Source organism: Halictus rubicundus, chromosome 2 (assembly GCF_050948215.1).
Source record: "Halictus rubicundus isolate RS-2024b chromosome 2, iyHalRubi1_principal, whole genome shotgun sequence".
NCBI lineage: Eukaryota > Metazoa > Arthropoda > Insecta > Hymenoptera > Halictidae > Halictus > Halictus rubicundus.
Window position 1 is genome coordinate 10,326,127 of NC_135150.1, and position 23,325 is coordinate 10,349,451.

A 23,325-nucleotide genomic window follows, 5' to 3' on the forward strand; every position below is an offset into this window, starting at 1 on the left:
ATTATTACAATTTTTAAAAATTAGAATAAGCATAATCACTGCTAGGTAAAATATGTATTTCATATAGTAAATAGTCTACTTGAAATCATACATGCACTTTTAAAAATAAATTATTTTATTCAGTCAATTTAGTGTTCGTATCGAAAAAAGGCACCATACAGACGTAGCAAAGGCATGTACAAACACGGTGGTATGCATTTTTAATTGATTACTTACTTATTTAAGACGTAAAATGTCTAGAAAAAAGGCACAATTTCGCGGTTCCGCTTACTAGCGCCACGGTCTTTCCGCGGCAAACACTGTACATCGCGTCTCGTTCCCCAAACTTTCGCGTGCCGAGGCGTACTCCGCCTCGTGCTTTTGAGCTCATTCGCAGTTTCCCGTCGAGATAGAATCCGGAAGTCTTCCTCGGAGGAGCCGCAGTCGATAGGAATTGCAATCGATCCGTTATTCACGTTTCTCGGAGCGAATTCCGCCGCGTAACAAATCGCGTATCTTCCGCTGAACGTTTCGCCGTCCGTCGGATATCGTATAATACCGCGACAAGTCTACTTCTAATCGCGCCGCGAAGCTTTCGCCTCGGCGAGAGCTTTATCCCGTACCGACGTACCGCACGCGTGCGGCAATTTTAACGTACGACAACCACGCGCCGCGAAACTTCCATCCGTTCGCTAATCTTGTATGAAGAGGGCGGGCCCTCGGGTGCGGCCATGTGGCCGCGTATTTTGTAACACTGGACTATTAATAAATAATTAGAGCCCATTTCGTACTGTGTCATTTCCGACCTGCGCGATCCGCCAGACCCCTTTCGCGTCTCTCGTCCTTCTCGCGGTTCTCGAAGGCCCAACTCCCGCCCTCCGTTTCGACCGAGGGCGAGAGGCTCCCGCGTTTCGCGTGGCACCCTTCCGGTGCCTGGCACCCGAGCAGAAGGCTCTCTTTTTGGTTTTGAAGTCTTCGAGAACTCGTTAGTACCGGGAGGACCGCGTATTCACGGCCGTGCATGGCACGGCCTCAGTGCCCATAAATTCCCGGAGTTGGTCCCGCTCCCGCCTTCCTACGCGGCGAAAAGGGCCAATGTTACACTATATACAGAAGATATCCATCCCTATTATTAGAAGAACTCCCTATCCCAGATAGCACAGACACGTCTTAAAAATATTTTGAAGATGTCTATCGATGGACATTCAGACGTCTTATAGACGTGTTGAAAGTCCTAGAAACGTCTTCTGGACGTCTCTGGAACGTCCTCCGTAGACGTCTTTGTTACAAAACTGTACGTCTTAAAGACGTTCATAAATGTCAATTAAAATAAAATAAATTTAAACACATTCAAAGTATACATTAAAATTAAAATTAAAATTAAACATTGCAATTATAATTAAACATTAAAATTAATCATTACAATTAAGATTGGACATTACAATTAAAATTGAACATTAAAATTAAACATTAAATATTAGAATTAAAATTCGTGGTTCTTTTAACACAAGCAGTGCAATACCATCGATATTTCTTTTGATGGACAAAAAATATTACATGTGTATTTGTTATAATTTTGCTATTCTATCGTACCTATGGGTACCTAAATATTAACACAATGTTGTTAATGATTCTAAGATATGTTGTTAACAATTAATAATTAATAATTAATACAATCAGCCGCCCTCTTCAGCCACATCTGTATAGCTGCCTAGGTGTCCTTTTGGCTTCCAAGCATTTTCGCCTCTTGTGTGCTTTAGACTCTAGCCTACAGCAACACTTCGAGTAGCAATCAGACAAACTGTGTCCCAAAAAATGAACGAAAATTAAGAAAAATTATAAAACAACACTGGAACAAATATAGCTGAAGAGCATAAACAAAAACAACGACGGTGACAAATAATAGTAATGAAAATACTTACTTGTCTAAATAATATGTAAATAACGACGTGCAATAGCGATGTGGAATAACGCTGTCCAAAGTACCCAGTTCACAACACTCGACGACTCACAACACTAAGGGATAGTTCAGACACGGCGGAAGCCGCGCGTTTGAACGAACATGAAGACGTCGCTCGAAAGTAATCGAAACACGGCCCTGAATGCTTCTAGAATAAGTGACGAGAAGTCCTTCCTCACTCTGTACCAATTCGCCATTGGTTCCCACTAAGTCTGTGATTAAACTTGTCACATTTTTTGCTCTGTATTATCGATAGTACGTGTTAGAAACTAGGAGTTTCTGGTCCCAAGGTTCTGGGGTAAGTGCCGTGGGGTTCATCACAGTCCTCTTACCAAAAGGCATAGCCTTCCCCACTCCGTGGCCAGATCCTTCAGGACAAAGAGTCCTGAAGAGTCAGAGGTCAGAGGTCTTTGTCTTTGGCAATACGACGTCGGGTCGCTTGCCTTTTCTAAACATTCTCACCGTCAATAAACAGTCAATGCTTAGATAATCGATAGCTGTGAGACCCAAATCGGTCATCAGCTATCGCGTCGCCTGCTGCCAGGACTGTTTAGCCTCACGGGCCACAGACATTATAAAGCCCTGCCATAAATCTGTCAAGGAATAAACATCCCTTCGACCATCCCACCAAATCCTCTCGTTAAAAATGCGTTGACGCTAACATACGAATTCTGACGTCAGAAACGTGCTTCAAGTTTTTGGCTTTATTTCGCAGAGAATCGAGACAAAATATAGCTCAATTTGTAGCTGGAGATATTCTCTAGTGCGCGCTGCTCTTTATTTCATCCAGAAAACTCATCCAGTGGTATAAAAATGCTTGGATTCCACGGCATGCACATCGTCAATTATTAGCCTACTTCTAACGCTTATATTACCAAATATCTGCGTAATCTCGGCAGCTCCTGACCAGCGCGCATTAGATTGAACCTTCCTCTTTCGAATGAGCCCTTTTCCGGCGAAAAATATTCTCATGTAACGACGAAAACTTGAGGTACGTAAAACCGTTTTTTGACAGTAATGTAGTCACTCTACATTATCGCGAATCTACGAAGAGTTAGAAATTAGGTTAGGATAAGACCGGCGTGAGGAGGAAAGCCAAAAAAAGGAGCGGGTGGTATCAAAAATTGTAATCCTGAGGGGAATCAATAAAGTATCTATCTAGATTGTAATTAATGTATACAAATTTTAATGTACACGAATTACAGCTTGTTTTATTCTCAATGTCCAGCAATCAACTCTTTCGATTTACGTTTTTCGTTTTTGCGTTGAAAGGCTCGTTTTATGAGAGATCTTGTCGAAGTAGGACTATGTATCGACAGGTATCGACACCGATCGATATGGTTCCTAAGAACGAAGTGGCGAGGAATATCGATTCGAATCGATTAATCATCGACAGCCTCCGATTGCAACACGAAGGCGCTGGTGTCGCGTTCGCGGCTACAAAGAAACAGTTGTCGAGCCACAGACGAGGTATAGGAGTAGACCAATCACCCAATGTATTTTTCTGTCTCACGCTCGGGGGGCTCTAGAGCCCCCGTACCATTCCGTGTCACATCCTACCGTATCATCCAGAACTAATATTGTGGAACCAATCTTCTACAATGGCGCTGTTGCTGATAGAATTTTAAATCTCATGTCGAGTATTCTAGTTTTGAGACCGCGTAGTCTGGTGCTACGACGCCTTCGATACCTGTGATTCAATATAATTCCTAAACTCACCACTCTAAATTGTAGAGGGCATACCAAAACCTTTGATTTTTTGAACAGTCGATATTTCAGAACATGAGACACGAAGTCTCATAAGATGATAGGTCTATCCTTATAACTCGTCTGTGGTAGCAGTTCATCCCATCTCTAGTTGTGAATTGTAAGCAGTGTTTTTATGATACAAATAATTTTTATCAATATTTTGCATGTTGCTGCTTTATGATCGGACGATTAAAACCATTTTTGTGTAGAATTAAAAAAGCACTGGTTGAGAATCATATTGCCATCACCGAAATCTGTGTTTATGGTAATCAGAAGGGTGTTTTATCTAAGAAAAATTTAATTTTTCGGAACGTTCAATGTTTTGTTGTATTTACTAAAGTGATTTAACGTCGGACAATGTTTATTCCTTAAGTAGAAAAAGTTGCGAAATGACAAACTGATGAAGACATAGTCAACTAATCATCTGGAAATAAAACACAAGTGTTTACTACAGAGGTATTATAAATAGTGACAGTTTAATTTCGTTCACTTTGAAATCAAATACACAGCATATAAATATGCAGCTTTTACCGAAAAGCAACAGAAAGAATATAACCTAAATAAAGTTTTGGATAAATTTGTAGGAACAGTATAACGACAGTGACATGGCAGTTGAGGAGCAAGATACAAATGGCGATTATTACTTGGAGCTGTCTTCTGATCCAATTAAATTTGAATCAGTTAGTTGTCTTACCAATGTATTTTTCGATGATTCAAAACAACAAGTAAGTAAACATGGAGAAGAGTATAAATTATTACAAAGAAGTTTAAAACAAAATATGTGGCGTTTAGGTATTTGCTGTTCGATCAGGAGGAGTTGCAAGTGTATTGGTTAAAGGACCAAACCAAAATCTACACTTTCGAATGGAAGACAAAGGACCTGTGATTTCTATTAAGTTTTCTCCTGACATGAATATATTAGCTATACAACGTACCAATGCATCAGTAGAATTTGTTAATTATTCTCCTGTCACAGGATTAGATAACATTGAATATTCGCAACCATGTAAAGGAAAGAACGCAACTATATTAGGATTTGTTTGGACACATGGAAACGAAATATTATTTGTCACTGATTATGGAGTAGAGTTATTTCAAGTAGGAAATGAAACATTTCAAATGATTGAATAATTTGCAATGTCTTGATGTGAAAGATGTATGTTTCATGGATTTTACCATATTTTAGGTAAATCCAGAAAAACGAAATGTTCGGGCATTAAAATGTCTAATTCTAGGTATAAATTGGTTTGTCTATTGCCCCCAAAGCTACTTGGTATTATTATCATCCGGTACAATGGGCAATCAGATGCAGGCGTTACATGTAACACCTGGAAATCTTCATAAATTGACAAAATTTGAAAGTGAGATAAAGCAGAGTAATTAATAATCGCAGACAATGTAACAAAATTGAAAACAAAAAAATATAATTAATTGCTTTAGTGGAGCCTGGTGCAACAAAACCTGGAAAGTTGGCAGTTTGCGAGCGGGACGTGGCATTAGCAGTTTTGTATGGAACACCTTGTATTATCTTATTGCGACATCAACCGGGAGCAAATCGTTCAATGGGAACTGCATCCGTTTATGTATACACTGTCCACAAGTAAATATAATACTCGCATGTTTCACGGTATTGGTTTGTCTGTTCGTGTTCTAGCTGATCTTTTATTATTACAGGATGACAACAATCAAGCGAAGTCATATTTTACAACTTGATGTCAGTGGTAGATTTGCTATTAACGTCGTAGACAATCTTATCATCGTTCATCATCAAGCTTCAAAAGTAAGTAAACGAGCATGACTAATATTAAAAAATGGGAACAGAAGTGAAAAAGTAAAACGACGAAATAATCGGTTTTCAGACCTCAATGATTTTTGACATTATGTTACCGGGAGTGAGCGATGGAACTGTAATGCATCATAGCAGCGTAGCACCAGCAAAACCGATCAAACCATACAATTTGAAGGTGCCGGGGGCAACTTTATTAGAGCAAGCATATCAACCTTGCCAATTGTGTATCCTTGACAAAGAGAACATGTATTTCATCTATAACTTATAATACCGAACCACGCATAAAAAAGCTATTGGTTTTCCTCAACATTTCATAGATTCACCGAACTGGGTTGTTTTTCAGCCAAATATCGTGATAGATGTGAAGTTAGGTTGCCTATGGTAGGTAAGTCCTTTCAAATTCGAACATAGCGTATTTTAATCGAACGAAAGGAGCAGACGTAGAATGAATAGTAAAAACTGATCGTTCGACCGCGATTGTTCGTTAGGTACGTGGAACTGAAAGTGGAAGCATTGGTGAAACTGATTACTGACAAAGTATTGTTGGTAGAATTTCTAATGCAACGGACAAACGCAAAGAAGGTGTTGGTACAAGAGCTGCAGAATTTCATGATGCAGCTGCCCGTTAGTTTGATGGAGATGCCGATTATATTCGATAAACTGAATTCGGTATACAGGAATTATTTGGAAAGCGAACTTCAAAGTCAGGTTATTATTTTGTTAATTTTCTTGTATCGGAATCCTTCTTTACTTGATACGTTTGCTCATTCCTTAGATGGGAACACCTTTACAAAACAACGTGAAAAGCATCGGTGCACCACCCGAGAACTATAAATATAAGCTTTTACTGGACCAGAGTGACACTTACAGTTACATATTATCTCCAGAAAATACGATCAAACCAAAAATGATTGTGTGGGTTCTTCTGGAATACATCAGGTAGTTGTATACTCTCGGTGTCGTTACCGCTCGCTGAACAATGTCTCTAATGTTTCTGCTATCCTAGATCGTTGGCGGAACACGGAATACCTGTGCAACACTACTTACATGAGTTAGTCATCACGACATTAGTGCAACGGAAAGCATATTACCAGCTTCATCAGTTACTGCAATATCATGTGGTAGCAGATTCGAAACCTTTGGCGTGTCTATTGCTTTCTTTGGAGAACCTTTATCCAGCTGCTCATCAGCTTGCCTTAGACATGCTGAAAAGATTGGGGAACGCTCACGAAGAAATAATCGAAGTCCTTCTTTCGAAAGGTCATATTTTGCAAGCATTGCGGTAAGTTGTATTATCGCTTCCCTTATACGGTAAGCATTTGATAAGTAGCTGTCTAATAAATAATAGCCGTTAGGAACGTCTCTCGCTCACAGGCATTACTCACGATCGTGCACTCTACTCTGTCGCTTAGCAAGAACACACACTGTCTCACGGTTTAACTTACATGTTTCTGATCACGGAAATTGCATACACATATAGTATTGTTGTATTGAAATATTTTCATTTTTTTCGAAAGTATTTTAAATAAAAGTTGTAGGACATCAAGGCGACTGTAACATAGCAGTACTAATTTTCTCGTAGATGGAGAGCTTCAGGTTCTTATCTAGAAATGTTTTCATCTAATCATGTTTCCCTGTGATATTTCTTTTTCGTTATGAATAATAAATGAGGTATTTAAGGTACTCAAACTCGACGGGATACCCTGCAGAGTATCTCGCGAACTGTAGATATTCTTAATATTATACCTTAATACATTATAACTTAATGAGTTCTGGAACTCCTAGCGCAGCCACTTATCGAATGTCTACTATGGAATCTCTCCTTTCCCTGTTTTTATTATGTATTATATTTTGCATTCTGTTTCAGATATGTACGATCAGTGGGGATGGCGGACCAAGTTTCCGCCAGGAAAATCTTGGAAGCAGCGAAAGCCACGGAGGACGCTACGTTATTCTTCTCGGTTTTCAAGTTTTTCGAACAGCGTAATTTAAGGCTGCACAATACAACAGCCTTCGCGAAGGGAGAACACTGTCAAGCTTACGTTCAACATTTCAAAAATTTATTTCATGGAACTGATAACGGATGCAACTCTGATACCAATTCCAATATCACTACTATCTCTTCTTGATAAATTTCTTTATACGTTCTTCGCGCGATTTCGTTGTCGCCTTATTTTATTGTAATATAAATGGCGACGACGATTACGACTACTACAGGCTACAAACATCGACAACAATAGCAACAGCAGAAAAGACTACGATCGGTGCGGTGGTGCAGTTCACATTTGTAATACGGAATAGAAGCAAGAGCTTATTTGGTCGCGTTGAAATATTTATTCGCTCTTTCCTTTCGCGATATACATATGCGTAGCATATTTTTTATCGTTTATTTACACTCATTGTATTTACCAATACAATTTTGTTTGATATCGATACAGCATTCCTTCTTCGAAATATTTGCGTAGGTATAATGGAACGCTAATATAATACAAAAGACTGTACTAGGACAAAATAATGGCGCGTTGATAACGGTTCGAGCGTAGAAGCATTGCTAGATTAAGATAGGAAGAAAAGAAAGATTTCAACGTTTAGTAATAAAAATATCTTTTTTTTTACTGTTTTCCCTTTTGCTTTCTTATAGCTTCCTTGCATAACGCGCTCAAAGTCGTTCGATAAACGCACCGAATTCACGTGTGCGCAATGAAGAAGAACGTTGCATTCTCAATGAATACAGAAAATTACTTTGTGCTTACATTTTAGACGAACAGACAGTCACAAAATATATATTTGGTAAAATTGGTCTGGTGTGTTTGTACGAGAAAGGGAGAAATGCAATCGCATCGCATCCATACACGTGTAAGTACGTGTCTGCAACACACGTACACATATTCGAGCGTATGAATACGTATTATACGTTCAAGGGCAATAATTGATATTTGTATCTGCAGCGGTTCGGAATCGACTTACACGGCTGAGCTTCTAAAAGGGAATGCTTTGGCATTGTCTTTCGTATGGTGGGTTTTGTTTGCAGGATCCGTGCAAATAGCGATACAATGGAGACGCATCGCGCACCGCTTTCACCAGTCATACAGGATTCATCCATTTATTATACTTGGCTACTGTCCAATAAATTTTAACTTTCTTTATACGTTTCACCAACTAATTGATACCCCTGATATTAACCTCGCCGTAAAACAATTGCGGTTTTCAACGGTTATCTTCAATTTCAAATATTTTATTTCATAAAGGTTTACTTTTTCGAATGTGAAATCATCCATTTTTTATTTTATATGATATATGAATTTTTGTTACTTTCTCTGATTGCATTATAATTTGATGTATTGATTTAAAATACGAGACTAAGAATGAAACAAAATTGATCAAAGTGTAAAACGAAAATGCGTGAAAACTATAAAAAAATATTTCGAAATAGAGGGTGCTTTCAACGGTTGTTAAAATTATTTAACAAAGCCAAAATCAGACTTGATAAATATCCTGGGTATGGTCTAATAGTGTAATAATAGTGTTCCGTTTAACTAAAAACGGTTAAATATCTCGTGATAAGTTGAAGTTATTAAAAAAATGTTAACTTGATTTAATATAATCCACTACTATATTTACGGAAAAATTGTTAATTCTATGAAATGTAGGTGGGGCAGCTCTGTCTCGTATACGTTGTAAACAAATTCCAATTTTCAGCTTTTTGTATTAGCATATTGGACGTTGCTAACGAGTTGCATTAATCGTTCTTTAGGTTTGATTTCAATTGATAAATTACGTAATTTCTGCTAAATAAAATTAATCTCATCCCGAGTATGTTTTATTTTTTTATTTTATTTTGATATTATAATACCACATGTATACTTAGTTATTTCTGCAAGTATATAAAGGGTGTTCCACTTGAAATTCCCAGGGAAAATACAGTAAATTTTCTTTACGAGTCAGTGCCAATATTACGATTTGGAGTCAGTGGAACTACCCACACCACCGCGGTGAGGGGCCAAAGCTCGAGTGCCGTCGCTGCCGAGGAGTGTGCCAGAACATTGTCGGGTATATCGGTGTGAGACCACTACTAATTCAATTATAAAACTTCTTTATTTTTCGTTATTTTTTATGAAACTTTCACCATCATATTCGTGGCATTTTTCTAATTACAATGAAACCAAATATGATATAATTCCGATGATGTTTACTTGTGTAATGAGCGATGAAAGTTTCGAACGCAGAGGACAGCGTATGGGAAAGAAAGAGACGCGGAGAGTCGCGGCCGTCGGCACAGATCAAAGCCCGCGTGAGCGCAGGCCTTTAAATTAAAAATTTAATTTCTTTATTATTAATTATTTTTTTACGAGACTTTCACCGATATATTCGTTGCATTATTCTGATTAAAATGAGACCAATAATATGGCCTATAATGGACCGCTTTGAGTTTTTAAATTGGAATCCATATTTTTTGTTTCATTTTTTACCATCTTATTTGGCTATACCCTTTGAGGGTTCATATCTCGGAAATAGCTTATGCTGAAAAATTACGTTCAGGTAGTGTTCCGAAAACATCTAGATGCTAGCAATCATAATATACAATGAAAAATATGGGTTCCAATTTAAAAATTCTAAATTGCTTTTTATAGGCCTCTTCAAAGTCATCTGAAGGTCGAATAAATGACAGTATGATGTGTCCCTAGCGAAACCGTACAACTTCTATCTGAAACCATTTTTCTATATCATTCATATTTTTCGAGAGATTTTCCTGGGAATTTCAAATTGCACACCGCATATATTTTATCTCACATATCGATTAAAACAATGCACTGATATTTTTGAAGAAAAGGAAAAAAAGGTTCTTTGATCTCATAGTTTTAATTCCCCGAGAGATATTTCACCGTTTCGAGTTAAACGGTACACCCTGTGTATGCATAAGTTTGTCAAAAGAAATAAAATAACATGATAATTGAAATAATTTTTCAAATAATGTTATTTCAGAAGTGCCGAGGCCTAATGTGGCTTTTATAATTGTTGAAAAGCAAAAATTTTGTTATGGTGAAAATTTGATAGTATAACAATATCTGAAAATGATGGGCAGAAGCGGCGCGCGAAAATTAAGAAACCCCTTTTGTTCGCTGGGACATAAAATATGTGTTGAAGGCGACGGATTTCAGCCCTAAGCTTGTTGTGTAAAATTCAAATTCCGAAACACTGGATACGACGATTCCTGTTTACGTGTGTACACAGCTCGCTCTACTCCCGGATCTCGGTGGATACGTTGTCTTTTAGCTTATTCTTAGCCTTTTCCAGTTGGTTGTCGCTGAAAAAGGCGAAGTGTGCCACAAAAACGCAGGGACGAACGGGCTATGTCTATGTACATACAACAAGAGGACGGAGAGGATATTTGTCGGGACACGTTCGGTCCAAATCGCGTGTTAGTCGGGACACACGGCTGTCACCTTCAAGTCGCGCGACTGTTTTGCTGGTTTTTTGGAGGATTCACTGCTGAACGGAACTATTACAGTGCTGGACACAACCGTCTCTTCTTACCTCGACTTTGACTCTGTTAATATCTCTGACAGTCGTTGGAACTTGTTGACAATTACTTGGCTTTCGATCGGTATCGAAAGTGTGCTCGAGCAAGCCGCGTCACGGTCGAACGATTTCATCGAAGTCGCGCGAAATGACGCTCGTAAAAATGTTGGGGTTAGCGGACGTACCGGTGTAGTCTCTTCGTTCGGGAATTAGACGACTTATAACGGGTGGGACACGCTCTTCGGGGCAGTGTCGCCAGTTCAAGACTTGCGTTCTCACTCTAACTTCCCCCTCTACTGCGTTATTTCTCCACGCTTCTGCCGCGGCCCTGTATGCACTGTTCCCCTTACTTCGTGCTCCTTCCCCTCATCTGGCGACACTGCTTCGGGGAACAACCAAACTGCTTGCCAACGGTTTGGGACTGGTAACAGTGATGAGATATCGGCCGCGTTTTTTCGCGCATGCGCGCTCAAAACAATAACGAGTCTATATTATGAGAAAAAAGGAAGTAGGCCAGTGATATTGGTGGGAGAGTCCCGAAACAATCTGTTTCAAGATGAGACGAGTGTTCTACAAGTTTTTGGTAAGTTATTGTTAAAATTTTATTATACAATGGCAGCTAATATTGGAGAAGGAGCTACAAAGAGGAGTGGAGTTCGCTATTTTCAAAATCAAATCATAGGAATTTTTGAAAATTTGCTGATCAAGGTACCCTATTTTATCCAGAAGTTTACTCACTGATGCTAACATCGCCGCACATGAGCGAGAAAACGCGGCCCGTATCTCATCACTGACCGGTAGAGTCTTTCGAATTCGGCACGACATCGGTAAAATCGATTCCGCTCTATACCGTATGTCTCTTGCGATCCAGCTAGCGTTGTGCATTCTCACGGGCAAACGTACCGCCGACGAAAGCGGGTTGACATCCGGTCGAAGTTGCTAGAGTCGTTGAACGTGAGTACGGATCGGGGGAGCGTGTGGGATAGAGAGGGCTGGTTTGCGGGACGATCGAGTTAGGAGATGTTGCAGTCGTCGGTATGGGTATCCCTGATCTGTTGCTTCGTTTTGCGTGAGGCGCGCCTGATCAGGCTACGGCTGCGCGGTTTACTTTTGACTACTTCTTCGTTGCCGGCGTTCGAAGACTGCGGCGTGCCCGTTTGATGAGAATTCCCTCCAGGTCCGCCGGTAACCGCCGATCTACCATGTGGACTGCCGGATCTGCCAACGTGATTCTTTTCATTAATCATGCGAGATCGATCACTGTTGCAATTGAACACGACGCGATGGTACACGACAGAACGCAACGCAACGCGAGGGAACGCAAACCGACGTTATCAACGTTGCCAACGTTACCGCGAACAGTAGCCGATCGATCGCTCGGTTAATCGACTCATTGTCGAGCGTTTTTCATTCGCTCTTTTACCGAAGCGGGGCGGTCGGCCAGCGGAAATTAATTTTCGCGCAGACCTCTGGAATCGCCGCGTCGCGTCCCGTCGTGTCGTGTCGTGTCGCGCGCCGAGAAGCGCGTTTAACTCGGGGAGAAAATATGAATCGATTCTGCGAGAAAACTTGCGTGACATTGAGCGATGGACTTCGTATGCATTTCGTAAAATGTATCGCAATATACATGCATGTACCTGCGTGAACCATAGGCGGAACATCTTCGTCTGAGGCCCGATTCGTCCGTTTCGCCGGGATGGCTCTTCGGCACAATTTTCGACAGGGTGATGAAACATCGGAAAACGTCCTTGATGTTGTAATCGTCCTTGGCGGAGCATTCCATCGCTTTCGCGCGGAGCTTCGGCAGCTTGCAGTACAACCATTCGCTCACGTCCTCGATAGTCACTTCCCTACGCGTGGTCGCAAGATCCAGCTTGTTTCCGGCGACGACTATCGGCACTTCCTGTCAAGAACAGGCGCGATAAATGGATCAAAACCGGCGCTACAGTGTAGTCCTTACAGGGCTTGAAAGCTGTTATAATATTGATTTCGGTTATTGAAACAATATTACGAAGCACATTTCGACGTGCGTTACGAAAACTAAGCTCGTTTCGACTATGTCCCATACAGAGTGTTCGACTATAGGTGGGAGAAAATTTAAGGGGTGGTTCTCCAAGACAATATAAGACGAATATGAAGAATAAAAAAATTACGATTTCGGCTTCATTTTCTAGTTATTATCAATTAAAACTGCGCCTAAAATGCGGCAACACGAACAACAGAGATGTACGTTGCTTACGTCATAGAGGCGCACGGCAGTGTTATTCTTCATTTTCGTCTAATATTGTTATGGAGAACCACCTCATAAATTTTTTCCCATCTGTAGTCGAACACCCTGTATATGTCTCTTTGTGTTACCCTTTTGCATTCTATATCAGAAGAAAAATGAATTTCTCAATCTGAAAGATTAGTATCATCCATATGCGACCGATGTGGCACTTAGCCAGTTAACTGTGTTTGACGATTATACTCGTCATGAAGCAATGGCAATATTTTGTGTCATGACGAGTATACTCGTCAAAACAGCTCTAATTCAAACAGCGGTTAATTTTTGCGACGCAACTTAGGTACACATTTTTCAAAGAGGTCGCAACAGCTAACTGGTTAACGTGTTAAACTTGATATGAATATATAGAATGCCATTTTCCAACGAGTAGAACTTGGGCATTAATATTGAATCTTTGCAAAATAGTTTATAAAGTATTAACGACTCTTCGTCCTAACTTATGGTAAAAGTACCTACATGTTACGGAACATTGTCCCCCTTATGGAACAGTTTCATAAATAATGTAAATTTAATATAGTTCTAGGGATTATACAGGGATAAGAAAATTGTAGCATTACGTAGAAATATTTACATTTGTAGATAAATATGAGTGAACATAATTCTCCCGTGCAGAAATATTAGAAATAAAAAATTGACTAAATGGCCAAATCAATACTGATAGGACACGACGATTTATTTTTAATTCACTTTCTAAAGTGAAGTGTTTGCATAGGATGTGTAATAGTTGATGTGATAGCGTGAATATTCTAGAATGAATAAGTTTGCTCACTAATTTCAATAGAATTTTGTTGATAAAATAGGTGTTCCAAATTGCGTATATAATATTTCTTTGCATGGCATATTTATGGAACAGTAGAAATGTGTGTTTTATAATTGGTCACCCCAGTCTTGTCAGATCTGGGGAATTGACTCGAATTGAAAGGAACACAATTACCCTCTCTCTGCCAGTATCGGATTAGTCACGTGACATTGTGTCACATGCACAACAGAGACGAAACGTGTCATGTGAGCGGGCCGTGGCGGAAGCGTGGGGGAATAGTGCCATAGAAGGGAAAGGGTAGAGTGGGGGACAAGTCTTAATCTGATGACACTGGGTCGTCCTGTTACGATGTCCCTATACAGGGTGTTCAGAAAAATCCATTCAATATTTATATGGTATATAGAACACACTGTGCCTCAACACATTTTTTACTCATAAAAAAGCGTTAGTAAACATAGGTCGGAAGGTCAACCGTTTCTGAGATATAAACATTTTTATTTTCTAACATCATGGTTCATTTACTACTGGCTTTTTGATATTTAGAGAAGATTTTCCGCGTGTCCTCTTTCTATTTCTAAACAGGCTTGGTATCTTCTTCTTACAGAGTCGCGAGCTCTGTCGAAATACTAATAAGATCCACAATAGCCGAAACACAACTGACTGATTCCGGATGAAATCTACTGTCGGCACTTGAATGAGGACATTCAGAACGCGGTTTATAAACACTGAAGTAATGGAATGGAAGTAAGTAAGTTGATCATAATGCTAGCAAAAAAAAATGTAAATATCTCAGAAACGGTTGACCTTTTGACCTATGCGTACTAAGGCTCTTTTACTCAGCATAGTATGTTCTATATTCCATATAATTATTGAATTGTTTTTTTTTTAACACCCTGCCTATGTTCATGAAATGCGTATACGAGTTCCTTTTATACATTTATTACATATAATAGTGGAGTTATTTCGCACTAATTTTTATTTCAAAGTAAACTAAGAGATTTTTGCTTCGTGATTGAGCATTATACATATAAGTATATGAGTAATCAAACACAATATTAGATACGATTTTATAAAAAGCTTAACCTTTAATGTGTGATACGTGTGTGGGTCATCCCACGCGAAATCAGACACTTTTCGGAGTAATGTTTCGGATTTCATTGGAATTCGAACATGTTGTAGTCTTTATATATCTTGACAATTGTTGGTTTTACAGATTTGTAAAATAAATTGTCAATCCGTTTTCATTAAATTATAACGGTTGAACTAGCAAACCGATGGAAATTATATTTTGAGTGCTTATAGTGCAAACATAAGAGTATCTAATAAAAATGATTTCAGTTAAGAAAATATTTTTTCTCACCATTTATTTACCAATTGTTTTAAACAAATACAGCGTTTTTATAGTGGGAACGTATTGAAACATTTGAAAAAATGCGGATATTAAGTTATAAAAAGCAATTTTTATTTCTAAAAGGACTAGCCCTTAGATTTCCAACATTTTGTAAATTTATTAACCTGAATTTTATGAAAATTTTAATCTCTGCGTAATTTCATTCTATAATACGTACGTTTACCTGATAAAGAACTTACCCCAAAGAATTTTTCTTTCCTGCAATTAGCTCTGAAAGTACGTATACCGATCACATCTACACAGTCTGCAGTGTCATTTTTATCACTCTACTATTTCAACAATTTCCAATACTTTAATATTTAGGTTGCATAAATCAATCGAGAGTATATCCACAATTCACTGTAGAAAGTATGCTCATACTCACAATATAGTAGAAAGGTTAGTTCAATCTCTTAATCGAATTGGAATTCTAAGTTCGTGGAGATAGTTAATATTTTCTCTGTAAGTATTTAAAAAACTGATTAAAAGCAGCAGCAGCAGCAGCAGCTTTTTTTTAATGCAAAATTATATGTGGGGATGTTAAGTGAACGGGGATTAATTCTTTCGAAGACGAAAGTAAAAACAAGAATATTTAATGACAGAGTAAAAATAAAAAAAGAAACAAAATGATATATATGATAAACTCGCTCGCTCGCTTTTAGACTTGAACTCGACCTCTCGTACGACTCTTCACGCTCTCACGACTCACAACGCTCTGCTCTGCATTTCCATCCCTGAAAACGATCTCTACACTCATTCATACTGATAACATGGACACGCACTCATTAATTATACTTAGTAATTGATACTTAGTATAACTGATTTTAATGAAAAAAATTTAATATCTCTTTTTTTAATATTCATTATGCTTTAAAAATAAGTATAATTAATATAGGCACAGTAAATGGGTCCCATACCCTAAGTAACATTTTCTCCGTGCTTTTCAATTCTGATGAAAATATTTCTTATGCAAGTAAATGCTTTTTCTTTCTTTCAATATTTAATTTAACTGCTTTGAATTTAATATTAATCGTCACTTAATATTTTTAAACGGCTTGTTAGTGAAAATTTTGTAATCCAATTGTTCGCTCGAAAGCATTCGATCGGGTACGATTGCAACATCAGTAATCGAAGTAGAAAATAGCGTTAAAATAATGAAGCTCAAGATACATCAGCACAAAAGGAACACATTTTCGTTTAAATTAGAGTTTACATTAAAATTGGTAAAACCTTTTTATAAAGCGTCGTCTCGAGAAAATAGAAAGATGTAGAAATTGATGAAAAGTCAATCACCTGTGCTGGCACTTGCCAAAAGGAAAAATCAGAGCAGAATATATGAAGAAAGTAAATAGAAAGGTACGTAATCCAAATTAGAAGAAAAAGTTTTAAAAACGAAAGCTAAAGGCGTGAAGAATGTAGGCAGGATTTGAACCCCGGTCGTACGGGTGGCGTGAAGTATGTAATGATGAAGAAGACTTTTATAACTTTTACAAGTTAAATGAAAAATGGATGCAGTAAGTACACGAAGTGCGAAGATGTGGTTCACGAAGAATGCACTGAACAACGTGGTTTATACGTTTGCCGTAATTGTGAAACCAAATAATAATCGGATAAAATTAGTGTAATTTTTTAAAGATTATCATTGAATGTTAAAATTTGGTCAAATGAATATGTTGATTACACCAAAAAAAGACATCTACCCCATGCCGAAGAACGTAACGGTTCACTTTTACCATTATTTTACTGTTACCATTTATTTTTGAATTTATTGTTTATGTAAGCTTATCAAAGAACGGTTGTACAAATTCGAACAGACGTAGTATTAAGACTACAACGAACGTATTGCTTATCACGTTTTCTGTTAATATTGAACAATATTTTATTTGAATGTGTACAATGGCATAACAAACGCCATGATGTATCCAAGACGTTTTTGTGCATCATGGGGTTAACAACTTGGATATTGCTTGTCGCAAAGCAAATTTGTTATGACCCAATAATATCAGATATTTATGTAAAATTTTGCAATACAAAGTTTTGTTGTGAACGTAATGGTAGTTGAAAGTCGGACTGTTACTTTTGACTAGTGTCGCCAGATTAAGACTTGTCTGCCACCACGGCCGCCTCTAGTACAGGCCGGAACATGGTAAATTTGGCAACGCTGTTCTCAGTCCGATTTGAAGTGATTCGAAGTCGTTCCCGTTATATCACGACCGTCTCTATATGCTATGATTGGACTAGTAGTTTGATCGGGCCAGCTGAACGGACTGATGTTCTGTCTGTATGCGGTGTTGCCACTTTACATGTTCCGGCCTGTATTAGCGACGGCCGTGCTGCCACTCTACCCTTGTGCTTCTACGGCGCTATTCCCCCACGACCCGGTCACGTGACGCGTTTCGACTCTGCCGTGTATGTGTCTGCATGTCACGTGACTAGAGAGAGTAACTGTATTCCCCTCAATTCCCCTGGCCTGGCGACTCTGCTTTTGACCACGATTTCCTCTACTCGTCCGGTTGCTGTTGCTGTAAATTAGATTTCCTTGTTACAGTCACGTATTGCGATACCTGAAAATCGGACCGTTGCTCTCTGACTTCATCGAAGCATTGTTTGACGCACTCGAAACTGGGCTTCGAGGTGGTAGCATAGACCAGTAGGAACGCGTGTGCCGTGGCGATGCTGAGTCTTCTCATGGCCGGAAACTGCAGGTCACCTGAAATTGCGTGGGACAATGATTGATTTGCTTAGAATGGGGCTAGCGACAGCTCGTCGTCAGTCGGCTTTGCTTACCCGCCGTGTCCAACAGATCCACTTTCAACGTGAGCGTGCCCAACACGCATTCCCTCGAATAGAGATCCTCGACGGTGGGTCTGTACCTTTCGCTGAATCCTTGACCGAGCAGGCGACGTACGATCGAGCTTTTACCGACGCCGGCACCACCCAACACCACCAACCTGATTCTCTCGAGATCGGCCATGTTGCTGGATATGTCTCGCTCTTTCTCTACTATTTCCACTATGGTTTGCAACGTAACCGTAGACGAGACCGCGAACGCGAACAGGACCGCGATCGCGAACCGATCAACTCAAGAAGGCATTAGCCGAGGGTAGCCGGTTGTCTCGGCCGATCGCGCACCTGAAACCCACAGCCGACACAGCCCACTCGTTCCACCACCAACCGGGATAGTCGAATTAGATAACCAATCTCGTCTACAAATCTAATATCACCTCCGCTATTTTCCCCCCCTTTTTTTTTCACGGCCGAGATTCTTCCTCGCTCCTCCACCTCGGCTGATTGGACTCGATTCCTCGACGTTAACTCAATTTTCCTTAGACCCCCGCGGTACTTTCGACGCAGCTTCGATCGCTATCGAGTCCGCCTCGTTTTCTCGGGCCGCGGCGGCGGTGTCCGAGTTTCTGCAACCGAAGGAAATTTCGCATCGATCAGATATTCGAGAATTATCTTTACCAACGGTATCGATCGGTCTTCTCCTCTGGTTTCTCTGAAACGTTCGCTCTGTTCCGGTAACTCGACGAGTATCGGATAACCGATTGAATTCGAGTTGAACGCGATCTCGGCGGGCCGGGGGTAGGTGTGTGTGCTGGCGAACTGTCTGCACGGCCGCACGTGCGCTCGACTCGGCAATACGCGTTGCGCGCCGATTAAACCAGTCGGTACGCCGGCAGACGCGAGTACAATGGACTGAAACGAAACGAAACGGAAAGGCCTTGCGTTACTACAGTTCTCGACGCGCGCTTTGTGCCTCCCTGCCTACCGGTAGCATTGGGTTCAATCGTTTCTTTCGCTGTTTCGATGCTGGTTGACGCTACACTCCGCGACAATACTGCACCCCGCGTCAATATAACAGGACACCCTTCCCGTCCCTGAACTTTTTGTGCTTTTAAAGTCCATAAGTATTTATAACCATTTTGTATATACAGATGTTTACTCGATGTATGTCCACAACATGGGTCTACCCATGGATATATGTCGGCTAGAAGATACTGCTCTTTGACACACTGTCGATCGTAGGAAAGGACAGCGAAGCTTCTTGGCCCCTCACGGGGTATACTCCGCGGCAGTGGGGATAGTTCTGAGACTTTTATCGGCTAGATATTTGGGACATATATCGAGTGAAGACTGTACAACGTACACGCCGCGTGAATATAACAGGTTCCTCCACCACCCCCCCCCCCAACAATTTTCGTGTTTCTCAGAGTCTACGATATTTAGGAAGCTCCTACCTTCCTTAATATCATGCATAAGAATGGCCACTATTTACGCTGCTTTCTAAGAATTATTTCTGTTTATGTTTATGAATTTTCTTGAATGATGGGGAATGAGATAATCGATATTTTTGTGAATGTAGATTTCTACATCATAAGGAGCGATTTTCAATCTTTTTCAAGGTCCGTCTGTCGCCTTCAGCATTCACAGTTTGGTGCTCTTTTCCAAACTTTTGTTTAAAAAATGTTAGTCATGCTGCCTCAGAATATAAATGCCATAGATATTCATATTTTTTGTTATTACTTTTGAACGAAGCATTTATGTACTTACACGACATGTTAGATGTATTTGTACCTCTGGAACACGCTGGCAAACCTCGCCTGATCGCTAAACCTTGGGACACCCTGCATATCGAGATGGAAGCGACATACATTTTAGAATCGGGGCAACGCTGAACTTTGTAATTTGCTGCCCCCCTCCCCCCCATCCAAGCTTTTGGTACCTATTATACGTCATTCTATTCGTTTCGACGTGCGACCACATTTTGGTATACAATTGCAGGTACAGTATTTTGTTGTCGCAGTAATAATCAGGAGTTAGTATTAGAATATACGGAGTGTCCAAAAAATGTCAAAAACCTTGAAAAAGGTGGTTTCTGAGGTCATTTGAAGTAATTTTTACCTTAGCGAAAATTTCCGCTTCGGCTTCGTTAAGGATTTATTAACGGAAAACACGGACCAATCAGAGCGCCGCTATAGCGTACGGATTCCGGCTTGGCAACGGGTCTCGCTGAGCGTGGCGTCGCCGTTGGCCGAGCCAGACACCGTCCGCTGTAGCTGCGCTCTGATTGGTCCGTGTTCTTTTTATCAATAACTCTTTAACAAAGCTGAGGCGGAAATTTTTGTTAAGGAAAAAGTTACTTCAAATGACCTCAGGAACTACCACTTCCAAGGTTTCCCGACAATTTTGGGACACCCTGTTATAACGTTGCCCTTTGTCGCCGCCTAGGAAAGCGGGACATCGGAATACTCCAGGATTTTATAGGCACTGAGACCGGGCTGCGCACCGTACGGGCGCGGTTCACCTGGTACAAACGCGTCCTCGAAGGTTTGACGCTAAAAAGGGAGCCTGCTGCTCGGGCGCGAGGCACTGGAAGGGTGCCACGCGAAACGCGACAATTTCTTGTCCTCGGGGAAAACGGAGGGCGAGAATCGGACCTTCGAATATCGCCAGACGGAAAGGATACGCGAACGGTTCGAAGGTTCGGACACGGGAATAACGGGGACAGTCCTCACTTCATTAAATGTCCTTAGAATCGGAACATTTTTGTTTCAGCTGCGCCCCAGGTAACAAAATTAACGAGTTATATTCACATTTCATTGTGGAAATGCTTAATAAAGAAAATTGAATACAAAAACTTACCTATTTCTGATGTAAACAAATTAAAAATGTTTCCGCCTTGCTTGACGTTTGTTCCTGGTATCCCGATTTTCAATAATAAGTGTCCAGCAGTAATCAGCAATCATCCGCACATAAGTCTTTTCCTTTGTATTCAATTTTCTTTATTAAGCATTTCCACAATGAAATGTGAATATAACTCGTATTTTTATAATCTTTTGTAATGATTGGCACCCAAAAAGACAAAAAAAAAATGTATTTAATTAAGCATAGTAAGCAAAGACATACTTGAGTGGTACCAACGTCGACTACGCATAGCGACGGCCCTGGCGAGTCGCGAAAAGGCTGCAATGGCCGTCTGGCGCGAACGCGTCGCGCACACGCTGTCAATTAACATTTTCTGATCCTTCTCGTACATTAAGGGAACCAAATACTTTTCGTGAATGGTTTCTTTACCAGAAATGTCTGTAGAATGCATTCCTGTATAGTAAATTCCTGCTAGATAAAGGATTTTTCACATAAATACAAAAATAGAGCGTACAAAGTACCCGCGTCGGCACATTTTCAAACTTTAACAACCATTTACAACTATTAGGAAGTACATAAAAATATAATTGACTATATGAGTATGTAGAGGAGAGTCCCCTCTATCCCTTGACTCAAATTTGAACTTTCTCGCGTATTTAGTTTTTGCGTAACACGTCGTTTCGTATAAAAATCGGGCATTTTTACAAAAACCAAAATTTTTCGAAAACGTTGCGTGATGGAGCAATTCTACTTTCAGATTCGGTTTTGGGATGACAAAGTGTATAAGAATCACCCAACAGGTATTGCAAAACTCGAAAAAAGTTTAATTTTGTTGGACAGTGTAATCGGTGACTACCTATGTCACCTATATCATAAAATAATGAATAGACATTTGGATTTTTCCGTATGCATCGAAAACTTGGTGCGAAAGCGAAAAATTTTTTCCGTCTACGTCAGTATCTTTTCGTGCGTTCTGCTGTGCGTTTCACTGAATACCTTTTTATTTTGTTTTCTTTTTTAATGGTTTTTATTATCTAAAGGTAAGTAAATACATTATTATATTTGGTTTTAAAATTCCTTCCGTCAGTTTTCAGTAGTAGTAACTTAAGAGCCCGGGATAGTCACCGTGACTTTTTAATTAGTAATTTCCATTCACAGCCTTCAGACACAAACTTAAGATCCGTCTTGGTCTTAAGACTGTGTCTAAACTTGCCACATTTTTGTGCCTCAAGTTTTTGACTTTATTTCGCAGAGAATCAAGATAAAATATAGCTCAATTTGTAGCTGGAGATATTTTTTAGTGCGCGCTGCTCTCGATTTCATCCAGAAAACTCATCCAACGGCATAAAAATGCTTGGATTCCATGGCATGCACATCGTCAATTTTTGGCCTACTTCTAACGCTTATATTACCAAATATCTGCATAACCTCGGCAGCTCCTGACCAGCGCGCACTAGATTGAACCTTCCTCTTTCGAATGAGCTCTTTACCAGCGACAAAACATTCTTATATAAGGACGAAAACTTGAGACACGTGAAACCATTTTTTGAGTCACTCTACCTTATCGCGAATCTACGAAGACCGTAGACTATTACATCGATTCCAGTTATACTATTGAAATAGAAAGGTCTCGCAATTTTCAGATTCGAACGGATATGCTCTAATTATTGTGTCTACCATTTCTTTGGACTGTCTTGAATAGTTTTTATGTGTAGTCATTTGCAAAGGTCTGCAAGCAATTAATATATTACACTTTTCAGTTGCCATGTCACTGTATGATTTTGTCAATGTAACTTCAGAAATTGATGTATACCAATGTTGAGATTACTGTTCTTATAACTTGTAACATAAATGTATGTAAATTTTGTAAATATTACTGTATGAGTACAAATATTATATGTTAGTTATAACGATATGAGTATGTGTGAAAGAGTGACAGACATTTGTAATTGTGAAATTTTTAAAATTATATTATTTAAAATCCTACTACTATTATTGCGAGCATTATAAATACATTTTTTTTTAAATCGCGTACAAACATGAATTTCTTATCTATCTTATCTAAAAATCACGAAAATCTATTAACTTTATTACAGTTAAAATAGATTTTATTTTCTCTTTTTTCTCATATTTTATTTGTATTCTTATACTTATTTATGTTTTATATAGTTCATTGTTAAATATTATTAATTATTAGATAGTCCATTATAATACAATTTATGTTTGATATAATCTACAATAA

The 23,325-nt window shown here is 39.4% G+C and overlaps 2 protein-coding genes across 3 annotated transcripts; one reads left to right on the forward strand and one right to left on the reverse strand.

The window, feature by feature from the left end:
* The first annotated feature begins 3,723 nt into the window (after positions 1-3,723).
* Bulli (regulator of MON1-CCZ1 complex protein bulli) lies at positions 3,724-8,625 on the forward strand. 2 transcript variants are annotated; one of them, XM_076805130.1, is made up of 12 exons: positions 3,724-4,144; positions 4,213-4,413; positions 4,481-4,786; positions 4,875-5,049; positions 5,129-5,288; positions 5,363-5,468; positions 5,548-5,701; positions 5,795-5,858; positions 5,966-6,185; positions 6,253-6,416; positions 6,484-6,759; positions 7,345-8,625. In XM_076805130.1, exons 2-12 carry the CDS (start codon positions 4,294-4,296, stop codon positions 7,604-7,606), a joined length of 2,007 nt encoding a protein of 668 aa, XP_076661245.1. In that variant the 5' UTR covers positions 3,724-4,144; positions 4,213-4,293; the 3' UTR covers positions 7,607-8,625. The 2 variants fall into 2 exon arrangements, with proteins under 2 accessions (XP_076661245.1, XP_076661246.1); XM_076805131.1 differs by having other exon boundaries at positions 4,273-4,413.
* A 1,666-nt stretch (positions 8,626-10,291) lies between these two features.
* On the reverse strand, positions 10,292-18,835 carry LOC143362577 (GTP-binding protein Di-Ras2). The gene is made up of 4 exons (XM_076802869.1): positions 18,222-18,835; positions 17,999-18,144; positions 12,635-12,900; positions 10,292-12,215 (listed from the first exon to the last, which is right to left on the reverse strand). Exons 1-4 carry the CDS (start codon positions 18,406-18,408, stop codon positions 12,011-12,013), a joined length of 804 nt encoding a protein of 267 aa, XP_076658984.1. The 5' UTR covers positions 18,409-18,835; the 3' UTR covers positions 10,292-12,010.
* Positions 18,836-23,325: the final 4,490 nt, after the last annotated feature.